This window comes from Mizuhopecten yessoensis, unplaced genomic scaffold, assembly GCF_002113885.1.
Source record: "Mizuhopecten yessoensis strain PY_sf001 unplaced genomic scaffold, ASM211388v2 scaffold10949, whole genome shotgun sequence".
NCBI lineage: Eukaryota > Metazoa > Mollusca > Bivalvia > Pectinida > Pectinidae > Mizuhopecten > Mizuhopecten yessoensis.
Window position 1 is genome coordinate 943,940 of NW_018408802.1, and position 16,951 is coordinate 960,890.

The following is a 16,951-nucleotide window of genomic DNA, read 5'->3' on the forward strand; positions in this document are numbered from 1 at the left end:
TTTGTCTGATGAAGGTGACAGTGTACATATCGTACTAGTCATCGAAACGTCACATAGAACATTTTATTGGTTGTGTAAAAAGAACTTTTCATGACTCATTTTACCTTGTTACTTGATCATCGCAAATTTTGCAAAAGTGAAGAAAATTAAATATCATGAAATTTATTGAACAGTGATATGACCCATGTTAACATTTTCAAACCTTAACATTTCTGAAAAGCTTTAACGCGTGATTTCATTGTGAAAACCATCCTCTTTAAAATACAGTTTTAACCCGACAATACTTAAACTATTTATTGTGGAAAGATCAGCCATTAATAAATGCAAAGTATTTATATCAACAGATACACGAGACTGCACATTTTCGTTAAAATGTTTGAAAGTATTGGAAGAGGACATGCGGTCTAGCTAGTGACGTCATCATTGGTTATACAGTAAATTATAATTTAAAAGAAAATTGAAATGTCTTATGATGTACAATGCCCTTCTCCGGCCCTTCGTTATCGATTTTTACCAACTGACATTGACTTATATACACTTAATATACAAATGTGATACATTTTAGTTTTTTAATATTTTACATAAATATATTTTCAGTTCCCACTAACATACTGGAAACAAATTACGAATTTAGCATGGACTCAGATGCGTCAAGTGGCACCACAGGTATGATAGCTTCAATCAGTAATTCTTAGACGAACAATACATCTAATTGTTATATAGTAGGCATCTTTGTCTTGTGCTGAATTTTGATATAAATATATATCTGCCAGTTGAGAATGACTTATGCAAAACAGTTTGCTATTCTTTAGAAGTCTAGGAAGGCATGATGATTGTGAAGATTCAGTCTAAGAGTGTTTATAAAGCGCTCCATACAGTCAAGCTTCTTACGTACTACTGACGTCTCCCCAATGTACGACTTCAGTACATGTGTCTTAACAAACTGTCCCAGCCGAGCTTTGATAGTACTACTGAGGATTCCCTGATGTACGACTTCAGTACAGGTGTCTTTACAAACTGTCCCAGCCGAGCTTTGATAGAACTACTGAGGAGTCCCTGATGTACGACTTCAGTACAGGTGTCTTAACAAAATGTCCCAGCCAAGCATTGATAGTACCACTGAGGAGTCCCCAGTGTACGACTTCAGTACATGTGTCTTTACAAACTGTCCCAGCCGAGCTTTGATAGTACTACTGAGGAGTCCCTGATGTACGACTTCAGTACATGTGTCTCAACAAACTGTCCCAGCCGAGCATTGATAGTACTACTGAGGAGTCCCCAATGTACGACTTCAGTACAGGTGTCTTTACAAACTGTCCCAGCCGAGCTTTGATAGTACTACTGAGTAGTCCCCAATGCACGACTTCAGTACAGGTGTCTTTACAAACTATCCCAGCCGAGCTTTGATAGTACTACTGAGGAGTCCCTGATGTACTACTTCAGTACAGGTGTCTTTACAAACTGTCCCAGCCGAGCTTTGATAGTACTACTGAGGAGTCCCTGACGTACGACTTCAGTACATGCGTCTTTACAAACTGTCCCAGCCGAGCTTTGATAGTACTACTGAGGAGTCCCCATTGTACGACTTCAGTACATGTGTCTTTACAAACTGTCCCAGCCGAGCTTTGATAGTACTAATGCTGAGAGTTAAATAGACGACTTCGTTTCAAATGTCCTTACAAACTGTCCCAGCCGAGCCTTGATAGACAACTAATGAAACCCAAATGGGAATGCGTCGACTCTCTATATTACGCATTACCTGATTGTTCTAGTAGTTATCTGTCCCTGAAACACGGAATGAATATTGTGGCAACCTAAATAATGACGAGCAGACACGTTCAAGTGTCGTTATGAAACACTGATAATTGGTATAACATTTTTGGAGAAATCACAAATTCCATTATGTAAGAAATCATACACGCGGGAAAGATACAGAATTAGGAGTTCCTTGTTCAAGTTATGATATAGATTTCATTGCTTTTTAACTTAGATAAACGTATTACAAATCAGCAATAATATTTAGTATTTCTAGTTTATGTTGCAACTTTTGAAAAAGCCATCTGCACGTCAAGGTATCTATTTCCTTCTAATTATAAATGTAAATGCTCTGTCTGAATCTTTATCTTAATAGAAGAAATTATAAGTTGAAGAAAGCCCTATTAGAGAAAAGATATTTTCCAAATTTTATCATATAGTTGTATGAAAATATGAGTATTTTGTGTTTCATATTTCAGTCGGCCAAATTCATATTGTCAACGTAGACGGAATCGTAAGTCAAAGTACACCAACATTAAAGCCGGACACAGCAGATTTTAGTATCACTATCGCAGATTCGTCATCTTTTAATTTGACAAAAAACGCAAACACAATTTTCATTAATCCCTTGCACCTGACGTTGATTGTCTCGTCAATTCTATCAGACGGCTCAACAATCGTAGATTACACCGAGGTTACCGTCATTCCAGACATAGTCTCCGTTGAGACAGCAGAAATTATTCTAGCTGAAGGAACAAGACAAGGAAGTTTCGTGTCTGATATCCCAGGACTCAATAAGTACACATCCTCTGACGGTCAATCGTACGGACTGGCAGGAGTATACAGCGGATTCTTTAGTTTGGACGACCATGGTGACATCTTCTGTTCAAAAACTATTTCGTTCGACCAAATGGGCCAGGCAACTGACACTTACGCATTTATCACAGAATTACAAATTAACCGAAAAGCCCTGGCTTCAGACACACCAACACATGTCGCTAAGCTGTCACTTTTGATTGTGCGTGATAGGTTCAGTCGGGAAATTTTAGAAGACACCGTAGCGGAAAAAATTCTAGGCCGATTCGTTGGGAATTCGTCATCCAATCCGTTTGATTTCAATCTGACTGACGTTAGCACTCAGAAAAAATTCTATACGTATTTTACTTACAATACCAGTTCCGGTGCTATAGGGAAATCTTCCATACCGCTTGACTTCACAAAGCAAAATGCACGAGAATTTCAATTCGAAATCCGCATTAATTGGAAATCTCACCTAGACTATGTCAAAATACCAGGTGAAATAATGGTCAATGATGTGAACAATCATTCTCCGGTATGCGTTTTTGACAAGTCTATATTCCAGGTAATCTCGGGATCTCCATTAGGAACGTATATAGGTCTGGTAAATACAACTGACGTCGATACTGTAGGTACAGTTACATATAGTATCATCGATGACGTGTACTCCAAAGTGTTCACCATTACACCACACAGTGGTGTCCTCATAGCCAACCAAGCGATCACTGCCTCAAAGTTGGGAGACCGAATCAGTTTTACTGTTCATGCCAACGACAGCTTTGGTACAGTAGACTGCCTCATCGTTGTTGATATACTCAAGCTTAGCGATGAGAACGCTAACCTTGGCTTGACCTTCACTGGCACCTTACAAGAAGAACTGCCTCCACCTGTTCATGTCGCCAATGTCTCCGTGCAGAACTATACCAACTTCAAATTCATGACCACGAAAGACGACGAATATTTTAAACTGAATTCTACAACTGTAAGTAAACACCGACACACATACTCACTTAACAATGAAATAGGACCTTATCGATATATTATTTAGGGACACTAACATATCTAACAATCTTTAGGTTACAGCTTCTTAATCAATTGCGTTACCGAAAAATACAGGCTGTAAAGATGTCGGTAAAGTCAGGATTCATTGTATATGATCAGGATATGGACTATTATATGAACGCATTTTTTAATTGCCGCTATTTAGCACCCTTGGTAGCAGAATGTGGTGTTGTTGCTGTCGTTTGTTGACAGTGGTACTTGAACAGATGTATCTCCAGATGATATCATTATGTCATTATTTTTAAGTGTTATTCGAGATACATACGGTATTAATGCGCAACAGTTTGAAAGTATAAAGCATTTAAAAGAATAATATTTCGGTTTTACCATCATATTCCACTGTAACCAGCGTCGAATATTTAAACTTTCACTTAGATCCATTCAATGTGAGTAGTTGTTTTTGTAATGTCTAGTTTACTTGATGCTGCTATACTAGGTCTAGATTTGTTGTAGAATAAGTATAAGTTATAATAATAAAGACATACCAAAGTTATGAAATAATTTGAAAAACAAATGAGATGATCGTATTGTAACAAAATAAGAAAAGCGAATCTTTCTCTTGAATAAGTCGAAAAAACAAACACAAATTCTGCATATTTTTGTGTGTAATTTTTAAGGTAACTTTTGTGTGTGCTTTAGCCGAAATATGTATAAAAAAAAATATAAGTAAGGGTTTATTTTCGTTTTTCTGAAGTAACAAATATCAGCTCAGCATAGACATAGATAGGCATGATATGTCTTAGCTTGATTATCTAGACTGATATAAAAATATCAAATATTTATGTTGGAGTATCAACGGATGATATTTTAACATAAGTAAATAATAATTCGCAATAATTTGAACAGAGTTAAATAAAATCATGAAATTTACTTGACCTTTGGAACCAGCTCTTCCGAAGCAGCTTTTTTGCAACATCCCGTTTAGCCAGACAATTGTTTTATTTAACAAAGAAGTTACATATGCCTTCGTTGTTATTCTATATTCATCACGACATTTTAAAGCTAGCTCTGTTGACTTCGGGGATCTTGACGGTGACGTGATGCCTTCATTATGTTTTGGAAAACTATCTTTAAGTTTTTCCTCACGATCGACTCTTCTAGTTAATGCGAAACTATTTTAATGCAGCGTTGGAATTGTGTTTGTTTGCAGTAGTATGTATTAGTTATAACAGACACTTGTGCGTTGCTTAATGGGGTTGTTTTGTGTTGCTTTCTTTTTTTCATATTTATCTGTGTTAAAGCTATACCTTAAGTAGATTTAATTAATGTTCCCATTATATTAATGTTTCATAATATGTTTTAATACATGTATTTCTATTGAGTTATTTCTATTTCTAAGAGTTATTAGTTGTCGAATTACGTTATTATCATATGATATATTTAACTATTTTGACAAGTAATTAAAATTGCATATAATTGATAAATTATGTTAATATCATAAGATATATTTAACTATTTCGACAACTAATTAAAAAATCAAATACAAGAAGATGAAGGATATTGATTCACATAGAATTGAAAGTTTGTAACGTTTTCTACAGAAGATTTGACATAAGAAATATTATGTAAATGTTTATGTCTGCTACCTGTTGAGATATTTTGTGGTTAATTTTTACCTTTCAGCAAATAACATATTTGTAATGTTATTTCCATTAGACATTCAACGGAGAAAGAACATAACGTACTAATAACGCTTTCGTTGTTGCATACATACATGACTTTTATTTTTTAAAGTACATTTAACTATTTCAATATATAATATATCATATTTACTATAACTGCAAGAATAAGGAACTAAATGTATATGTGACAGTGTCAACGCAATAGGACAAAGGCATATTTCAAGGTTCATCAGAAAAGATGTGTATACTGATAAACATTCTTTTGTAATTGTTAAAAATAAAACTTATTGTTTAAAATGCTAACCTGATAATATATGGGAAATTAACTGTTTTGTATAAGGGAGAGGTGACATCTATACATACACTTGATCGAGAGAACCTACCGGACGGCTTCCGTGGCAACACTGTAACCTTTGGGATCCAGGCCAATCTAGACGACGAAGATTCATGTACAATTACGGTTTGTCTATCATTTCAGTTTGCTATGCAATTAAATTGGACATATTTTGTATATATAAAGGAATTGTAAGGTATATTGGATAGTTTTTTGTTAAATTAGGTATTGAAAAGACTAATACTTGTTTTTATTAATTGGGTATTTAAAGACTAATTTTGGCAATTTTTAATTTTATTGGAATTTTTATGTATGAACCTAAAAAACGTACCTTATTTACTACAAATTGATTATAATCACAGGATTATTAAAGTGGTCTTTGCCCATCTACGTTATAAGTAGAATTAAAAACTGTGATAAGATGTTACGATTCAAATTGAACATATTGAAATGCCATATATATCGCAATGGTGAAATATGACGTCGTTTACGACAGACGTGGCTGGGGGCCTTTCCGTTTAGCTTAATTAGTAGAGCACTGGGCTTGTTGTTATCAGTGGTCCCTGGCATGACTCCTGAAGGAAGCACTTTTTGATAGACGAACCCTTTATGAAATACGTTAACGTCATCAATATCAATTATTAGATTATTCCTTTTTGTTTCGTTGAAAAAATAATTTTTATTTAAGCATCATGCTATTATTTTTCTACAGATCATGGGTGACTTGACGATCAACGTAAAAGATATCAATGACAACTCGCCATGCTTTAAGATAACAGAAAGCAGTTGTTCATCACCTGTCACGTTTGAAGGCAAGATAACGGAAGACGTTCACGATCAGCAAGAGGTTATCTTTGTAAGTACACTGCATCAGTTTACAACAGCAAGTGCAGTTACGTGTAACGCAATAAGAGAAATATTATTACTTTGTTTTGATGCAACGTTGTTTTCAGTGTTTCTGAGAAAGACATAACTACGAGATCAATTATCCCCACAAGAGGGAGAAACATAATTCAAGTCAATAAAGACTTTTTTATGAGATGACATCCTCGATACATCTAGGGGTTACGCTCATTTACACTCTTGGCATCTCTGAAGTATATCATGGCAAAATTGAAGGCATGTAGGTAGTTATTTGATTAGCCTCAGGTAAAACAATCTGATCAATCGCTAGGTTGATACCTGTCCTCTGAGGATTGCAGAGGAGCGACACCCAACTGTAAAGCCATTCACTTATACCGTTCTGTCCACGCGAGATTCGTTTGAAGAACATCAAAGAATCAAACTAGACTTCTTTTCTCATCCACAAGATTGCGCACACCGAACTTTCAATTTTGCTATGACATATTCAAGGGGTGCAGAATGCGTAAGTGAGCGTTACTCCTAGTGTATCGCGGATGCTGAGACCAAGTGTTATAATACTCATCACATCGGATGAGTTTAGAAATTAATAAAATATTGACTTTTATTTTGTCTTTGCATGTGCGTCCAAACGGTTATAGACGAGTCCACTCTTACTCGTTAACAATGGGTAACACTCAGTCGTTATTGTATGAGAGGGCATATTTACTTATACTAGCAAATTAGATATCTGATCAGCATCCTAAATTGTAGATGTATTGTACAAAGAATATCTGAAATAATTTTTGTCAATAATTGGGCGGAGAGAAGGTTACAAATATGTTTTACAATTGATGTATCTGATTAAAGTAAAGTTCTTAGAAATTAATTTACTAATATGGCAATCACAATTAAACATTTTGAATTATTCATATCGATTTTTGTTAATGGTAGAAACATATGAATATCATATTAATTTACCTTTCTGTTAACTGTGGAATTAACAACAAAATTACATCTGGAACTTATAATGCACTTGTAGTTTTTTATTTGCTCACCTGGTTCGAAGGACCGGTGAGCTTAGTTCATGGCGTGGCGTCCACATTTACGTGAAAACGCTACTAGTCCTGAACGGCCCTTATTTTGGCTAAATTTGGTCTAGATCTTGTATAAAAAAAATCCTTCTCCTTCTGTACTATTGGAGGAAATTTATCCAAAATTGGCCTGGAGCATCCTTTGGCAAAGGGGCCTAGATTTTGTATAAACAGAGTGTGTGTCTTTTCTGGGTGCAGAATTGCGGGCCCAATAGGGGAATTCGAGGTTTAAAATTTTCAAAATCTTTCTCTTTCTGTATCATTGGAGGGATTTTATCCAAATAAAACCCGAAATATCCTTGGGCAAAGGGGACTTATTTTGTATAAACATTATGTGTTGTCCTTTAAGGTGCAGAGGGGCTAGGCTCAAAAGGTGAAATTCTAAATTCTTAATAAGGCCTTGAGCATCTTTGGGCAAAGGGGATTTATTTTGTATAAACATTGGGTGTGGCCCTTTTGGGTGCAAAGGAGCCGGGCTCAAAAACGGAATTGTGTGCTTCTCTGGGTGCAGAATTGCGGGCCCAATAGGGGAAATAGAGGTAAAACCTTTAAAATCCTTCTTCTATCGTAGGGGGTCTGAATTTGGTCTGGAGCATCCTTTTGGCAAGAGGACTCAATTTTGTATAAACGGTAGATGTGCCCCCTGGGGGCAAAGGAGTGGGGTCCGATGGGGAAATAGAGGTAAAACCTTTAAAATCCTTCTTCTACCGTAGGGATTTAAGTTTTTATCCTCATTGAGTCTTGAGCATCCGTGTGTGTGGCCTCCTGGGGTCAGCGAAATGAGACCGAATAGGGGAAAATAGAGGTAAACATTTAAAATTATTTGTCTACCGTAGGAATAATGGGATTTTATCATAATTTGGTCTGGACTTTTCTTAAGGTGGGTCAAGATGACTCATTTTTGTATAAATGGTGAGTTTGGCCTATTTGTATGTAGAAGGGCGGGGCTTAAACCGAAATTTGAGATTTAAATCTTTGAAATACTTCTCCTTCTGTACCATTGGAGGGATTTTATCTAAATTAGGCCTGGAGCATCCTTGGACAAAGGGGACTCGGTTTTGTATAAACAGAGGGTGTGGCTTCTCTGGGTGCAGAATTGCGGGCCCAATAGGGGAATTCGAGGTTTAAAATTTTCAAAATCTTTCTCTTTCTGTACTATTGGAGGGATTTTAATCAAAATTGGCCTGGAGCATCCTTGGGCAGAGAGGACTAGATTTTGTAAAACCGGGGGTATGGCTTCTCTGGGTGCAAGGTTGCGGGCCGAACAGGGGAAATTGGGGTTTAGATTTTTAAAATCTTTCTCTTTGTGAGCTATTGAAGAAATTATATCCGAACTTAACCGAGGGCATCCTGTGTCAAAGGGGACAGAATTTAATATCAATGGAGGGTGTGACCCCTTTTGGTGCAGAGGGTCGGGGCTCAAACGGGGAATTTGAGGTTTAAATCTTTAAAATCCTTCTCCTTCTGTACTATTGGAGAGATTTTATCAAAATAAGGCCAGAGTATCCTTTGGCAAGGGGGACTTATTTTGTATAAACAATGGGTGTAGCCCTCTGGGTGCAGAGGGGCCGGGCTCAAATTAGATGGTTGAGGTCCGCTGTACCTTTGGATGGTTCTCATTCAAATTTGGCCTGGAGCATGCATCCTGGGCAAAGGGCACTACATTTTGTATAAAACGGAGGGTGTGGCCCCTCTGGTAGCAGTGTTCAATAGCGTACGGTGGCCATGGGTGATATTTTTTGTTCAATGAATAACCCATTTAATATTACACGTATCAAAGTTTAAAAAACAATTCAACACTCAAATTGGAATATACATGATGAAGTGGACTATGTGTCCTTCACATTTAAAAACAAACAAAAATCGAATTTGGTTTGAGACAACATTTTTGGCCATTTACAAATCTGTGTCTACACAACAAAAGTTAGCTTTTCGTATAGTCTATTTTGTAAATATTGTGAAAAATCCAGTTGAACGACCTATGCTAAAACGTGAGTATTTCTGTTACCGAGTAGGTGATATTCAATTTAAGACAGGTTTTAAGAAAAAGAATACTACTTGCGTGTATCAAATTTTGGGTTAAAAAACATGTTTTTTTGCATTTTTGTAATGTGGAAACCATGGTTTTCACAATTCCCAAATCTGGGGAATTCACTTTTTGAAAGAGAAATGTATTCAAAATGTAGTTTGTAAATATTTATATATATGTAGGTGTGTTGTGCAGGATAAATCCGCTATCCATATTTATCAGAGACATGCCCTTTATTTTTAGGATCAAGCCATTTCTACTGTATTCTGCTACCTCTGGGTGCAGAGTTGCGGGACCCAATAGGGAAATTTGAGGTTTAAATCTTTAAAATCCTTCTTCTTTTGTACCATTGAAGGGATTTTATGTAATAAGAAAAAAATCCGATGGTTGCTTTATTATCCAGGTGAGCGATACAGACCCTCTGGGCCTCTTGTTTCGTCATCTTTGTTTTAAAAACACCTAAAATCAACATTTAAATAATTACTTTAAATTGAGACAAAGTGGGTCAGATCCACATCAATAACTCCTTGCTTTGACTTTAATCTTGGCATGAGTTAAATTATGCTGTACGCACCAATCGACGCATTAATTTATTAATTTTTCTTTTATTTGAAGACGTAAGGAATCGCAATAATGCATGTATTAAAATGGGTAGAACGGTTCCCTAATGTGACATGATTTGTGTGCTAGCTACGAAGCTGTGAAGTTGATTAAAAACACTTACCTGTCTTATCTAACACAGACTTCCAAATGGGAGATTGACAAATATGAAATTGTGTAATAATCAAATAAATGCATTTATAGTAATCTTAGTATCATCCATTATTTAGATGAATAAAATAGACATGCAATGCAAATGTAAACCAAAATCCTCTAAACGTTTGTAGGAAAATCCTTCGAATTTAGAATTCTTTGATCCAGATGAGATCGGTAATTTGACAGTGGAACTCACTCCAGATCTTCACTACTTCACGTACGAGATAATAAACAATGTTATAAAAATTCTCACCAAAACTGGTGTCGTTCTTGACCGGGAGAAGATAGGACATTTTAGTATGAAACTTTACGTGAAGGATGGTGGGAGCCACACAGCTACTGCCACTTTGATGATAACGGTGGTTGATGTGAACGATAATCCGCCAGTATTTACAGAACAGTCATACACATATAGCATCCCAGAGAATACAACTGTTGGAGAAGAAGTTGGAGTTGTTAATGCAACCGATCAGGACACAGGACTGAACGCAGAAATTAGTTATTCAATTATCAGCAGCTATTTTAGCGTCAATGAGAAAACAGGCAAAATTACGACAAAGAAAAAACTTGACCGGGAATCGATCGCTAGTTACAATATACAACTACTGGCTAGAGACAATGGTCAGCCCAGCTTAACAACACAAACGACAGTGTATATACAGATAATTGATGTGAATGATAACGATCCAACGTTTTCCCAACACGAATACAGATTCACAATAGAAGAAAATAATGACTGTAATGTTTCTCTTGGTTCAGTTAATGCAACAGACGATGATATCGGCAACAATAGTGCAATCAGATTCACAGTTTCTGACTCGCAGGATTTCAGAATAAACGAAAAAGGTGAAATATTCTGCAGACATAGTCTAGACTACGAATCGAATCGGGATCCGAGTTTCGTCGTTACAGCAACCGATGGTGGTATTCCAAGTAGAAGTTCCACTACCCACATAGTGATAGAAGTACGTGACAAAAACGACAATCCACCGAAGTTTACACATAACGTCACGATTGTTAACGTTACACACATGGACTTTATGGAACACTCGCGAAGACTTATTGCATTGCTTGAGGTGACAGACAGGGATACGGGTGACAACGGACGATTCCATTTTGAGATTTGCAAGGCATACAACGAGTCGTTTACGGTAGCTGATAGTGGTGCGGTGTCCACAACAACAAAACAACCTGATGCATCGCAAATTCCAAATTGTGCTGTAACGGCAACAGATTACGGACGAGAGCCAATGTCCTCCACTGCATGGATCGAATTCTACGTCGACAGTTCTAGCGACATTGGTGCATCGGGAGTAACCTTCAATAGTAGTGAGTTAGTCCTTCATGTCGAGGAGGTATATTCTGAATCAAGAGATATCGGCAGACTACAAATTCAAAACAATAAGACAGATAATGTCACGTTTAAGATGATTTCGTCATTGGATGGCACATTCAATAACAATACCTTGACCATGAGCGGAAATAACGGATCATTTTGTCTTGATCCTAGAAGTGGAATTGTCAGGAAGAGTGGGGTCTTCGATAGAGAAACAAAGGATACGTATAGATTTTTAGCCCGGGTTAACGAAGCGAACGCTCAGGATTTGACACTGGTAAATATACGTTTATGTTATTCGGTTTTATGTTGGAAATGTATAAATGAGGGGAAAAGTCTTTATTTAAAGATGAATTGTGAAATGTTTTAGAAGACCTACATCAAAAGGTTGGATTTGATTAAAATTATGATAATCATACCCTAAATCTCGATACTAAACCTGATATAAAATATGCTGGGTTTAGAAATAAGCTTCGTACTCCTTGCAGTCAATAATATCTGGAAAGTTGACCACCTCGCCAATAGGCCGACATTCACATTTATGTCTTTCCAATATATGGGACCTTGCATATGAAAAAAAAATGAAAATGAAAATAAATAAAAAATTCTTGCTATGTAATGAGCACAATTACGCAAACTTTTGAGAGTGAATTATTTAAATGTTATAAGCAATATGCAATTATCGTCCGGACCATTTATAGGCTTCGAAAGTATTCAACGCATGTCTTACAATATTAATGTCTTCGAAAATATGACAGGCTTAAAAATAGGCTGGTTTCGAGTGTAAGCCTGGGATTCCTTACCAAGCACGAAAATAAGCCGAGGTTCATTTTGGAGGTTTTAGGATATGATATACAATATTTGCCCAAAATAAAAGATGAGGAATGTCATATAGTGATTAACATGACTTTATGCACCCGAGAAATTAAAGTACTTCATAGCTGAATTGTAAAAGACAATACGAATATAATGATGCCGTCCTGATAAACATGCCATAATCACCAGAAACAAAGAAAACGTTAGGAAGGTAACCAGAAATATGAGGTCATTGTAATTAGAATGAGCTTAGATAATTCGGTTTGGTCGTTGATTTAAAGGATTAAAATACGTTTGTCAAATCAAACTTTGTTTACATAAAAAGGGCTTGTGTGAACGTTCTGAGGTTGCTTATATCCAGGCCATCATCATTGATTTTTTAAATTGATACAACTTCATAATGATTATAAAATAAATAGATCTCATATTTTATATAAATAACAGATGTATATAGATATATATCAAGATATTTTAATAAGGCATTTTGAAATACATGTAGAATGAAATGCTATAAGAAAATCAACTTTAAACCAAACATTTCGGTAGATATGATTATGTTTATATCACAGGTTACTATCAATGTGACAGATGTTAATGAGCGCCCACGATTTGTGACCACGTTAAAACAATTAGGAGTCAAAGAAGATGTCATAAACACCGCCATATTTACTTCCGAATTAGCAGAGGACGACGACCTCGGTGATAATGGGACTATGATCTTCAATCTGACGAAGCAAGAGCCAATGTCAGGTAAAAGTATATTAAATTTTGCGTTTTTGTTTTTGTGTTTTGTTTAATGTTGTTTTCGAATAAAAAAAATAAAAAAATTGTTAGGCGTTTTTTTGTAAACGTTTTGAAAAAAACTTATTCATACTCTCTTGCAAAATGATGAGGTTGGCACAATTTTCCGTTGTTATGTAAATAAGTAATTTTATGAATATAATAGCATATCCACATTATAATCTACCTCGTTTTATGCCCGGATGTTACCAAACTGCATATATAACTTAGTGTGGCTTTTCAATTGTTTTAATACAACGAATACACAAAAATATTACTAGGAAATGTTTTATGCTTTTTTTTACATCACAGATAATCAGTTTAATTTTGATGTGAATACAACCAATGGTACCATATCAGTGGTGCGAACTCTTGACTACGAAACTGTGAAGCAATATAACATCACAGTTGAGGTTTGTCTGTTGTTTATATTAGTGGCTAATAACACAAATAATAGAAACGCATAATCCCGTAGTTCATCATAATGCTACGAAATTTAAAACGGATATAACATATTAAGACAATACAACTCGCTTTGTAAATCAATTATCTATCTATCATGGACTTCGTTGTGAATGTGACGTCAAAATATCAAAAACAGATTTCAGTTGTCCTTTCAAATATATATTTATTACATATAATGTTCTATTCCAGGTACGGGACATGGGGACACCATACTCGCTTTCAGCAACGCGAGTATTTGAAGTTGTGGTGAACAATGTCAATGACAACCCACCTACTTTCCTGAACACGAGCAATGATAACGGACTATGTTCATATAAAATAGACGTCAACGAGAACATATCACTTGATAGTGTAGTAAGTTTAATGTGTTTTGGTTTTATCGCTTATCTAGCTGATGGAAACACGACGATATGTTGCTTTTGGTCAAATAACTAATAGATTTTCTACCGATATATTTTCTGTTGATGTTTTAAAAGTAAAAACTGCTTTCGTTATCACTAAATCTGCGACTTATTCATGAAGACGCTCTCATTCTCAAGAATCCCATCAATTGATAAAATCATGTGACACGTTCAAAAATTAAGTCAAGACATTGAACAAAAAATTGGGCTTGAGCAAATGATCTGTGTTTGAGCATGAGAACACTTTCATGAATATGGGCCCTAGTCTTAATGTCTACCTATTGTATGGACAATCGACTAACGGTCGAATTATTAAGTTTAGAGGGTGATGTGCAAATACAATTGATTATGGTATTAGTCCTTTGTGCTTGAATGTGAAATTATTGGGGAATGGCTTAGTAGGGTGTCGATTGTGGGATGAGGGGTGGAAAGAGAGAGGGGGACTGTTGGAAGAGGTATTAGTTTGGTCGATATTCACATCATGTCTGTGCCTCTGTCTAAACAGTTTGTGTGTCCGGACTAGGACATCACTTTTATATGCAATTCCGTGTTCACATTTTACCACGGGACCCTGTATGACCAGCAACGCATTGATATCCCCGAGTAAAAGGTCGTTACCATTATAAATTGCACTTGAACAACCATTTCTTGGGTCATCAGATTTTTATCTTGGCTATGATAATTGGAACATGTTTTAGGCGATGTTTCGAATACCATGCTCAAGATATTATCAAATATGAACGTGACATAGGCACATGTGATAAACGTAAATCAAACGCTGATCGTCACAGTGATTGCCTAAATGTTCTATAATATTTGATAATAAAATACAGATGGGATGCTTGCGGTAGGACAATGTGCTTGTGAAGGGAACTGTATGAGTGAAAAATAAAACGCTTACCCTTCTGGAACACATGGCCGTTTTCTCCTTGTACTTTTTCGATGGTCTCCGTGTAAATCTCTTCTTTGTTCATATTTGCTCTACTTTTTATCGATTTGAGTTCGAATTATGGTTTTGTTAAAACTTTGGTGCTGTCTTTTTTTGGCAACATTTCAGTATGTTTGCTAGGATTGTTACTTTTGCCATTTATTATTTAATAGTTCTACCCATCCATGCATCTGTTCTAAATGTCGTTGATTGTTCTTTAGGTTCTTGACTTCGCAATAGCTGATATCGATGGAATCGAAATGTTCCAAAGGAGCATTCTGTCTGTGATTGACCAAGATGGCTGTCCTCTGAAGCCAGGTAGTATACATGTTTAAACCTGTAAGGTATTCAGTGTACACAGTAAAATACGTTTAAAACCTGCATATTAAAAAAGAAAATGATTGCTAATCGGAAAACATTGTCAAGACGTCTGGTTCTAAACGTTCAAATTCTGCTCACAACCTGAATGACGAGTGAGCGCCAAATGTTTATTTGGTATATTATAAACATGTATGAACATTTTAAACGAAATGAGTATTGCATAAAAACGTTTAAACCACCTAAAAAATGAAATTGAAAATGAAAAGATCATTAAATTATGCAGAATTTGATGGTTTTCATTGTATTGTTTTAACACTTGAATAAGGTTAATGTTTAGTTATACATTTTTGAAAATACCAGAGTGACACCTTTTCTAACCTACATGTTTCAGAGTAATTTTATTGTACCCATTGTTATAAGGCAAATGTTGTACTGTATTTCATATCGGCAAAAATGTAGAAAGATAGCTTGATATAGTTTGTTAGATCACATTCCACAGTTTATCGATGCTGATATCGATATATACCTCGCACTGATGTATTAAGAAAATAAATGGATTCAATAAACTAATCATACGCCGGTTAAACTAAAATAGTAATCAGGGCTTCACTAAACATTATTCCGTCTTATCTTCTCCTGTGAACATGTATTGATTGTTACGTCATTGGTTTGTGTGAGAAAATTGCGTCGTTTTCTCAAAAATTGATGACGTTACTCTCACAAACAAATGTTGTAACAATCAAAACCTGCTCACAAGAGAAGATAACTCTGCAATACGCAAAGACGGAATATGTTTGGAAACATTCTGATACAGGTTCATAACGCACAACCAGATGACTGGAATGATATCTACTCTGTCAAAATCATCAGACTAATGACCGGTGAAACGAAGCACACTGGGGTGTTAAACATATTGCTTAACATGTACGGAGTGTAACGATTTAATAAGCAATCGATTCTGCTACACCTTTTTTTGTACCAGGTAAAACTTGTGCAAGTGTGTATGACCCCCTCATTTCGATTCAGAACTGGAACCTTTAAACAGCTAAGAGTACATACGACCTAATCGTGCCCTAATCTACTTGTCAATTTGATTGTCATCTATTCACAAATTAAATATCAGTATACTAATTCTGTTGTTTTGATTATGATTACCCGCAGTTTCGCATACTTTCCCGGATATGTCTCTTTTGAGTAATGCTACCCTCGACTATGAATCCCAGACGAGCCATGTGTGTGTCATAAAGGTGACCAATACCGCGCCTCCACATCTCTTCAACAACTGTTCTGTACATATCGTTGTCCAGGATGTCAATGACAACTTTCCTCAAACGCACGGACCCTACACTGTCAACGTCACGAATGGCAAAATTAATGACGTCATTCTAGTCATTAAAGCTACGGACGCAGACAGTGGTGAAAATAGTCGACTTGTGTATAGTTACAACGAGGAAACAGGTATTGCATTACATTGTTTTTGTTTATACTCGGCTTTACTTCAATTTTTAAAAGAAGCGGTCGTCCTGTGAAACATTTTACCAGGAAAACACCCACCGAAACAGTCGTTAGTCCTAAGTTATCTGACAATTTTACAAAAAAGTACAAATTTCTAGA

General features: G+C 36.0%; 1 protein-coding gene across 2 annotated transcripts in view; it reads left to right on the forward strand.

Annotated features, from left to right (window-relative positions):
- Nucleotides 1-16,951, forward strand: part of LOC110463980 (protocadherin Fat 3-like) — a 45,492-nt gene that overhangs the window by 15,494 nt on the left and 13,047 nt on the right. For both annotated transcript variants that reach the window (XM_021518954.1, XM_021518955.1), the window contains exons 4-13: nucleotides 598-666; nucleotides 2,235-3,535; nucleotides 5,578-5,697; nucleotides 6,284-6,427; nucleotides 10,422-11,903; nucleotides 13,012-13,192; nucleotides 13,535-13,635; nucleotides 13,877-14,041; nucleotides 15,238-15,334; nucleotides 16,499-16,795. In XM_021518954.1, coding sequence (XP_021374629.1) covers nucleotides 598-666; nucleotides 2,235-3,535; nucleotides 5,578-5,697; nucleotides 6,284-6,427; nucleotides 10,422-11,903; nucleotides 13,012-13,192; nucleotides 13,535-13,635; nucleotides 13,877-14,041; nucleotides 15,238-15,334; nucleotides 16,499-16,795 — 3,957 coding nt within the window. The remainder of the gene's footprint in view (nucleotides 1-597; nucleotides 667-2,234; nucleotides 3,536-5,577; nucleotides 5,698-6,283; nucleotides 6,428-10,421; nucleotides 11,904-13,011; nucleotides 13,193-13,534; nucleotides 13,636-13,876; nucleotides 14,042-15,237; nucleotides 15,335-16,498; nucleotides 16,796-16,951) is intronic.